Source organism: Leuciscus leuciscus (genome assembly GCF_965113295.1).
Source record: "Leuciscus leuciscus genome assembly, chromosome: 16".
NCBI classification, from domain to species: domain Eukaryota; kingdom Metazoa; phylum Chordata; class Actinopteri; order Cypriniformes; family Leuciscidae; genus Leuciscus; species Leuciscus leuciscus.
Window position 1 is genome coordinate 26,359,971 of NC_138740.1, and position 8,292 is coordinate 26,368,262.

General features: G+C 38.3%; 1 protein-coding gene across 1 annotated transcript; it reads left to right on the forward strand.

Moving 5' to 3' along the window:
* Window positions 1–309: 309 nt before the first annotated feature.
* gtf3c4 (general transcription factor IIIC, polypeptide 4) lies at window positions 310–6,519 on the forward strand. The gene is made up of 5 exons (XM_082140386.1): window positions 310–655; window positions 1,758–3,500; window positions 4,008–4,138; window positions 5,021–5,109; window positions 6,190–6,519. Exons 1-5 carry the CDS (start codon window positions 350–352, stop codon window positions 6,252–6,254), a joined length of 2,334 nt encoding a protein of 777 aa, XP_081996512.1. The 5' UTR covers window positions 310–349; the 3' UTR covers window positions 6,255–6,519.
* Window positions 6,520–8,292: the final 1,773 nt, after the last annotated feature.

An 8,292-nucleotide genomic window follows, 5' to 3' on the forward strand; every position in this document is an offset into this window, starting at 1 on the left:
ACTAATGTTGTACAACTCCTCAGTCAATATACTGCATCTTTCCCACACAGCGAACACATGTAGGCTACTGACTGACACTTCAGTAATATGAAATATAAAATTTAGTTAAAACGAGTAATAGTGTGATATAATAATAACAACATAGTGTGATATAATCGTAAAATATATAGTTATTTATTATTATTATTATATAGCCTAAACAAACAACCAACCAACCAACCAACCAACCACAATTGTTTCCAGAGTGACTGTTGTCAATCTGGCAACCCAGCCCATGCCGCGCTCGTGAAATCCCTCCTCCTCCGGCACCGTAACTTCCTGGAGACGGGCTTTATTTTTATACAGAAAAATGGCGGCTTTAGTCTCAGATAGTAACTCTGAGAAAGCACACACCGCGTCTGAAGCCCAGTCGGGACGGGACAATGATTTTTGGGCTGGACAGGGTCCTGTGGTGCTGCGCGGTCCAGCGATTAAACTGCTGAGTCCAGTTAGCGGTCTGGAGCCCCTGTCGTGGGCAGAGGATCACAGACTGGCGGCCTCCAGCACTAACAGCGTGTCTCTCGTGGAGCTGGTGTGTGACATACACAGTCTCAGTCAAAATCTGGTGCTGCATCGCACTCACATCCCCGTGCCGGACACCGCTTGCGAGCTCAAGGTAACTACTGTGCGTGCGCGTTCTCGTTGCTTTATGGTACCAACTCATGTGCACTGTTGCAACCATGTTGCCAAGCCTAAGCCATGTTTTGACGTGACATGACATCTCAAAATGTGCAAAATTAGTTAATCATCTGTGAGGAATATTCCTATTTAATCCTTAATTTTCCCAGCACAAACTGCATGCCTTTCTATGTCAAAATATTTTGTGCAACACTGTATTTTACTCATAACAACTGGGGAACTAAACAAAATATTCAAACATTCAGGACCATAATACATTTTTTCCCCCAGTCAGTTGTGGGGAGTGATAATGCAACAAAAAAATGCATATTTATTTTTACGTCTACTTTAATTGAATGTAACATAATATTTTTTTATATATTATATTTAAATATAATATGTTATATATTGTGATTCAATCAATCAGTTTTTTTTTTTTTTTTTAAATAAGCCTCTGTGTTTTCCCACTGCTGGTCACAATTGTGATCACTGACATATTTATGTGTCCTGTGATCATGATCTATGAGACAGAGCGATCTTAATTAATAATAGACTTTTTAAATTTTATATGTACTAAATATGGTAGTGGAATCTGTATTATGACATGTATTTTAAATGCTTCTTTTTATGGAGCTTTGAAACCGACATCATCTTTCAGAGAGGCAAACTGGAATTAAACAGCTCTTGTCATGTAACTTTATACCAGACGTAAAAATGTTCACACGAAGTATAAACAGTCTCCGTCTTTCAGTCTTTCATTTATAGTTGACCATTCTGTGTAAATACATCAACAAATCCCAGTAAATTTAGTTAACCCCAGTTTGTTTACAAATGTTACTGTATGGATTATCCCACCAAAAACATTTGTGACCAAAATGTACTAAAAAGAGTTGATGTGTTTTAAACACTGCTTTGAACTATAAATGAAAATGAGACTTGATTTCATGTGACCATTTTTACTAATCATATGAACAGATTGTAATCCCTCCATGACTTTATATAAATAAAAGACTCTATAAATGATGTTTTCAAACTTATTTCTATGTGTTGAAATATGTTATTCACAATTCCTTTAATATCTTCTTTATATATTGTTACAGGTCGGCCCAGAAAAGGAGGTGCAGACAGTTAAAGAAAACTTTGCAAAGAGTAAAGATCCAGTTGTAGGCCAAATGATAATGACAGACCGAGTCATCCATCCTCAATGTGGACGCCTCCATGGGGTGAAGTACACCAGCTGGTCACCATTAGGCTGCGACAAATACGGCCGGTGTCTTCTTGCTTTCTTAACACTGGACAATCGTCTCACAATCCACAGCAGTCATTTGCGTTTGCGGTGGATGCCTCTCATAGACCTTACAGAACTTTATGGGGAAATGTTAAAATCCAGGAACTACTCTGCTCAGAGCGACGGCTCACCTCCGAACTCCATTAAAGACTTGGATGAACTGCAACGGCGGTATAGCATGCAGACGCCAATGCGCATGGAGTGGTCTGGTCTGTGCAATATGCAACAAGTTCAGACCGATAATGCATGTAAAGATGTTAGCACTGTGCTTTTGGCTGTACTTATGGAGAATGGAGATGTGGTGGTGTGGCAGTTCAGCTTGCCCCTGTCGGGAAAGGATTCGGTGGTGTCTTGCAACACCATCAAATCTGGAGTGTCTTCGCCAAGCGTGCTCACCTGGTGGGAATATGAGCATAGTGGGCGGAAAATGAGCGGACTTATTGTCGGCAGCTCAGCTGGACCTGTAAAGATCCTTCCGGTCAACCTCAAGGCAGTGAAGGGTTACTTCACCCTCAGGCAACCTGTGGTTTTGTGGCAGGATAAGGACCAGATACCCGTCCACAACATCAAATGCATTACGCTCTTCCATCCGCACCAGAAATGCAACTGCAGCCTAGTGATTGCTGCACGAGGTCCTTATGTATTCTGGTGCTTGTTGCTGATCTCCAAAGCTGGTCTCAACGTTCACAATTCCCATGTCACAGGTCTTCATTCCACCTCTATCATATCCATGACAGTCAGTCATAACAACGGGACCATTTTCACCTGCTCACTGGATGGTAAGGTAAAGAAGCTCACGGCTGTTTTCACGGATGTTGCTGTTGAGTTTAAACAAGAGGAGATTGTTCTGCCAGAGGGAGTCGCAGGTCGACGGATACATGGCATATCCGTCAGTCCAAACGGTGCCTACTTGTCTCTCATCTCGAACGAGGGCATGATCAATGGGCTCCACCCCGTCAATCGCACCTACCAGGTGCAGTTTATCACCCTTAAGACTCCAGATGAAGCGGCCGCTGAGCTGCTCGAATCTCAGATGCACAATCTCTTCAGAAAGACCGACTTGCTGGACTTGCTGCGATGGCGGATACTGAAGGACAAAAGCATCCCTTCGGACCTCCAGAATAATCTAGACGAAAAGCTTCAAACCTCAGGGTCCACCTATTTATGGCGTTTGAAGCTTTTCCTCCTCAGAGTGCTCTACAAGTCCATGCAGAAAAGCCCTTCGGAGGCCCTGTGGTGGCCGACCCATAGGGATAGTAAAGTGTTTGTTGCGGATGAGGATGCAGGTGGAGGTGATGAAGGCGAGATGGCGGAGATCTCTGCTTTAGAGGAACTCAAGCAAGGGGATGCCGAAAGGCAGTCCAGTGAGGAACAAATGAGGGAAATCGGCAGCAGGATCAAAGAGGTGGAGTCCCAACTGATTCGTGAGAACATGAAGAAGGTGCTGGGCGAGGTATACCTGCACACCTGTGTCACTCAGAACACATGTATACCTACCAAAGGTGTGTGTGACTTCCTCACAAATGACCCTGCAAATGAAGACCGTGCGGCTAAGGTACGAATATAGTTGCTTTATGCACTAACTGTCAAAAGTTTGGGACAATTACAATTTTTTAATGTTTTTGAAAGAAGTCTCTTGTGCTTATTACCAAGGCTGCATTTATTTGATCAAAATACAGTAAAAACAGTAATATTGTGAAATATGTTTTCAATTTCAATACATTTTTAGTCTTCATGCTTCAGTCTTCACTGTATTTTTGTACTGTACTGTATCTCTGTGTTTTTGATCAAATAAATTCAGCCCTGGTGAGCATAAGAGACTTCTTTCAAAAACTTGAAAACATTTATTTTATTCAAAATTATTCCAAACTTTTGGAAGCATTTGCATTTAAGGTCGAAACTGGATGATCAAGGTGTAAAAATGTGGGTGTTATTGTTCTCGTTTTAATTGGTAAATAAAAATATTTGTGCAATGAATGAAATTTTTTCGAAATACACCATAAAAGTATATTACCCTGAATGTCAATTTCTTTTTTTCCTATTTGATGTGTGACCTTCACAGGTGCTGATAGGTCATATCATGAATAAGATGAACAAACAGACATTTCCAGAGCACTGCAGCCTCTGTAAAGAAGTTCTGCCTTTCACGGACTGCAAACGGGCAGAGTGTAAAAATGGGCACAGATGGCTAAGGTATGTAACCATAAATATGTTGTGATATGTCTGTCATGTTATTATAAAATCCTAACTTTTTACAGCTGGTTCCATAATACTTAAAGGAATAGTTAACTTAAAAATGTACATTCTGTCATAATTTACAAGTTGTTTCAAACCTCAAGTTGTTTCAAACCTGTATGAATTTATTTCTTCTGCTGAACACAAAAGAAGATATTTTGAAGAATGTTTGTTACTAGACAGTTGATAAACTCCACTGACTTCCAAAGTAGGAAAAAATGTTAGTCAATGGTGTCCATCAACTGTTTGGTTTCCGACATTCTTCAAAAACTCTTCTTTTGTGTTCAACACAACAACTTGAGGTGAGTAAATGATGTCTATTTTCTTTTTAAGTGAACTATTCCTTTAAGATATATTTTGCAGTGCTAGGTAAAGTGACACTCTTCTTGGCTCAAGTCCGACATATTGCACACTTTGAGTAACAGATTCATTTTTGATAATTTTGTACTAACAAAAGCCCAAACAAGAGCCTAGAAGACTACAAAGGTCTAGGTCAAATACTTTGTAGGTCTAGATTAACGTGCCATGAACAGACATAAAAAGGGTGGAAATTTCACCGGTGGTATAAAATCACCTTTTCTGCTTTGGACTATACAGTATGTAGTTGTTAAACAGGTTTCGAGTAGATTTGACCCACTTTCAAGCCTCTTGTGTGACATTTCATCCATCGGCATGACTGAAAGGAGATTACTGCCCCTAATGGCCTATCAGGGAAATAGTTGCTTCATTGCTGTCATTCTGATCTCTGCCAAGTACTGATCTAAACCTTCCCCTGCTGTTTCTGTTCATGTGTCTTACTGTCTATTTCCCTCTTTCTTTCTTTCCTTCTTCCTCCCTAAGGTGTGCGCTGTCATATCAGGCCTGTCAGGGTGTGACATACCGCCGCTGTCTATTGCAGGACAGTATTGCCTCAGTAGCAGAGCCCGAGGGTGAGCCATAATGCTGTATCATATCTCCATTCAGAACCACATCGCACCACACACTTACACTTTTGCTTGCACACACACAAAACAAGAACTCTGCTGCCCCACAGCAGTGCAAGCTTCGGATGTCAAATGCACTGGTACTCCGGTACCATGTCGATACGAAAATGAAATGTTAATAGTATGTCTTCTTTTTTGCACTTGTACCAACTCTATTCTGACTGGCAGGTGGCCTGTTTCAAACAATCACGTGCACTTTTTGGTCAAAATGCCCATCTTGGTGAGGCATTAATATAAAAAAAAGTGAATGTAAAAAGTAGTGCTGGGCAACTATTAATCGCATCCAAAATAAAAGTTTGTGTTTACATAATATATGTATGTACTGTGTATAATTATTTTGTATATATAAATACACACATATGCATGTATATACAGTATTTATACATAATTTATATTATATATATAAATATTTTATAAATAAAAGCAATTTTTTCTTAAATATATAAATTGCATATGTGTGTATTTATATATAAAAAATAATTATACACAGTACACACACATATATATTATGTAAACTTTTATTTTGGATAAGATTAATCGTTGCCCAGCACTAGTAAAAAGGCTTGACAAAAATGTGTTGGATTTATGCACTTGGCCTTGTAGTTTAATACTGATCAGATAACAATATTAAGAAAAAAATCTATTACTCGTTACTTGAGTAATTACTTGGAAAAACTTTTTTACTCTGTTTAGAAATACTTGAATGCAACATGTCATTTTTTTTTTATTTGTCAATATTTATATTAATTAAATATTAATATAAATATTGACAAAAAAAAAAAAAAAATTATGCTTTTTTAAATTAATGTTGTTTTTTGCTGGTTTTTTCCCATTGCTATTTATATCTATTACTGACATTTTGCTAGCTTGACAAGTTGACAATCCTGTTGCATTATAACGTTTTCCAAATGCATCATATTGCAGAACATGGGGAATGATAGACAGGCCATTATGTAGAAAACCACCTTAATTTGACGTACATGTAAATGGTAATGCATAATAACAGAAAATGTCTCGCCTTTTCAGATTCAGACTGGATTAAGAAAATACTCCAAGGTCCCTGCATCTTTTGTGACTCCCCTCTCTACTAAAGCAGTGAGGCTAAAGATGACAAAAAAAAAACAGCTGAGTACTGGATTCCTTTCGTGGCCTACATCCCACATAAATGACTAAAATGCCTTTTATTACTTGAAAGAGAAAGTCTATAAAATAGTCACTAATTATTTTGTAATATAAGACATTTTCCTATTAACAGATCTTTATTTTAAAGCCAAGCTTTAGCTAAAAAGAGATGTGTAATTTTTCATTTTCATGAAAACTGTGACTATATGTGTTAATAAATTATTCTATTGTATATATTTGCTGCATATTTTTAATTTGTTAATATTATGCTGCACTGACATCCTACTTTGGCATTAAAAATGCATGCTCTTCTTGTGGCTGATTTTAATTGGTTTAAATAAATCCATTTCCTAATTGGCTTTGGGAACATTTCTATGTATCCGCAAACACCAACTCCCCCATCTCCAAATAATGACTTTTCCTTGGCCCGAAGGAAGAGAAGACGACTGTACAAGGAAATGAAAAACAGGGAGACAGAGAGAAAACTGTTTTAAAACTGATCCAGCCCCTCCAAAGGGCCGAACTCTAATGAGATACAACAGTAATGAGGAATGGATCCCAGCTGCATATGTGATACCCATTTTAATTAAGATAGCGAGCTTGAGTGCATATTGTTAAATAAAGTTAGCCCCCTTTTTTTGTGGGTCGCAGGGAAGACACATGCAGGCCGTGTAATGTCAATGGCGATCAAAGATGGACTTGGGCTAGTTGGACCCTCAGAATGCTCTCCGCCATGTCCGTTCTTATCAACGGTACATCTTGTCGCCTTGCCCTGCGATCTCTCTAGTGTCACTGAAGATGATAGCTCGCCTCAGGGCTAGTCGGCAGCCCTGTCTTAGGTTTCGGATGGTATCCCGAGATAAAGATGGCCTGATAATTACACACAATTCCACTCCCCATCTCTCATTCGGTATCACTGAAAGCATTCAGTACCGTCAGAGGTCTTAAAAGTAAAGTAATCAGAGTGTTTGTTTAGTTGTTCTAGGTTTTATTATTCATAGAGAGGGCCTCCTTCATTACGATGCGTTCTGAAATGTTGCCATATAATTACAATTGGTAATGCAACATGTAAGGGGTGTTTGATTATGAGGTAATAACGTGCATTATGTATTAATCAAAGAGCGACTTGAACACAAAGGCAGTGCTCAGAACCTCAAATGCCGTCTGCTGCATGTCACGGCAAATTTGTTCACTGACATATTGCGATAAGCATCTAATAACATGAATTTGAAAGCTGTTTTTAAATGATGTACTAGGAAAATGAAAAGATATTTGGATTTCAATTGTACACATAATATACAGTGCATATTAATAGTCGCAGGTGCTAAATGTCACAGATTAGATCATAACTGCAAATGTGATTGAAATTCCAACTTTTTTTCCCCCCCTGCCGTGTATTTTCTTTCCTAGATATTAGATTGTCAAATGGATCTTGGCCTTTTGGTTTGAGTGCTAGCTTTGTTGATAGGTGGAGACTTCTTCTGTTGAAGAGGTTAGCTCTGTTTGGCAAGAACCTCCTACTTCTTTAATATAACGATCTGTCAAAAAACATTTCGACAATAATTACGGCCCCCTCCTCTTTCCTCTTTGTGTGTGCTCTTTCAAGACTTCAAAAGGAGGTTTCGTTCTTTTCTCTGTATGAAATATTCATAACTTCTGTGTTCGTGGCTTTGTGCTTTAAACAGATAACAGACAGATTTTTATATTATTTAATCTCATTTTCTTTTGTTAGTTAACATATTTTGATATACATCACCTTTCGTTAAACGCCTAATTTGTTGAGCCCAAACAAAACGCTAAAAGTCATTCGCTCTTGCACTGAAGCTTTTCTTTTTTGTGCTACAATTTTTCAGTTTTATTTATGGACCTTTTTGTGCTTGGAAGTTATTCTTGTTTTTACAACCAAAAAGTATGTGTAAATTTGATTTGTTACAAAAGTCACTCAGTATTTAATGTACAGTATTCCAGAGCTTTTCGTGTACATAGTTATAATAAACTAGATTTTTA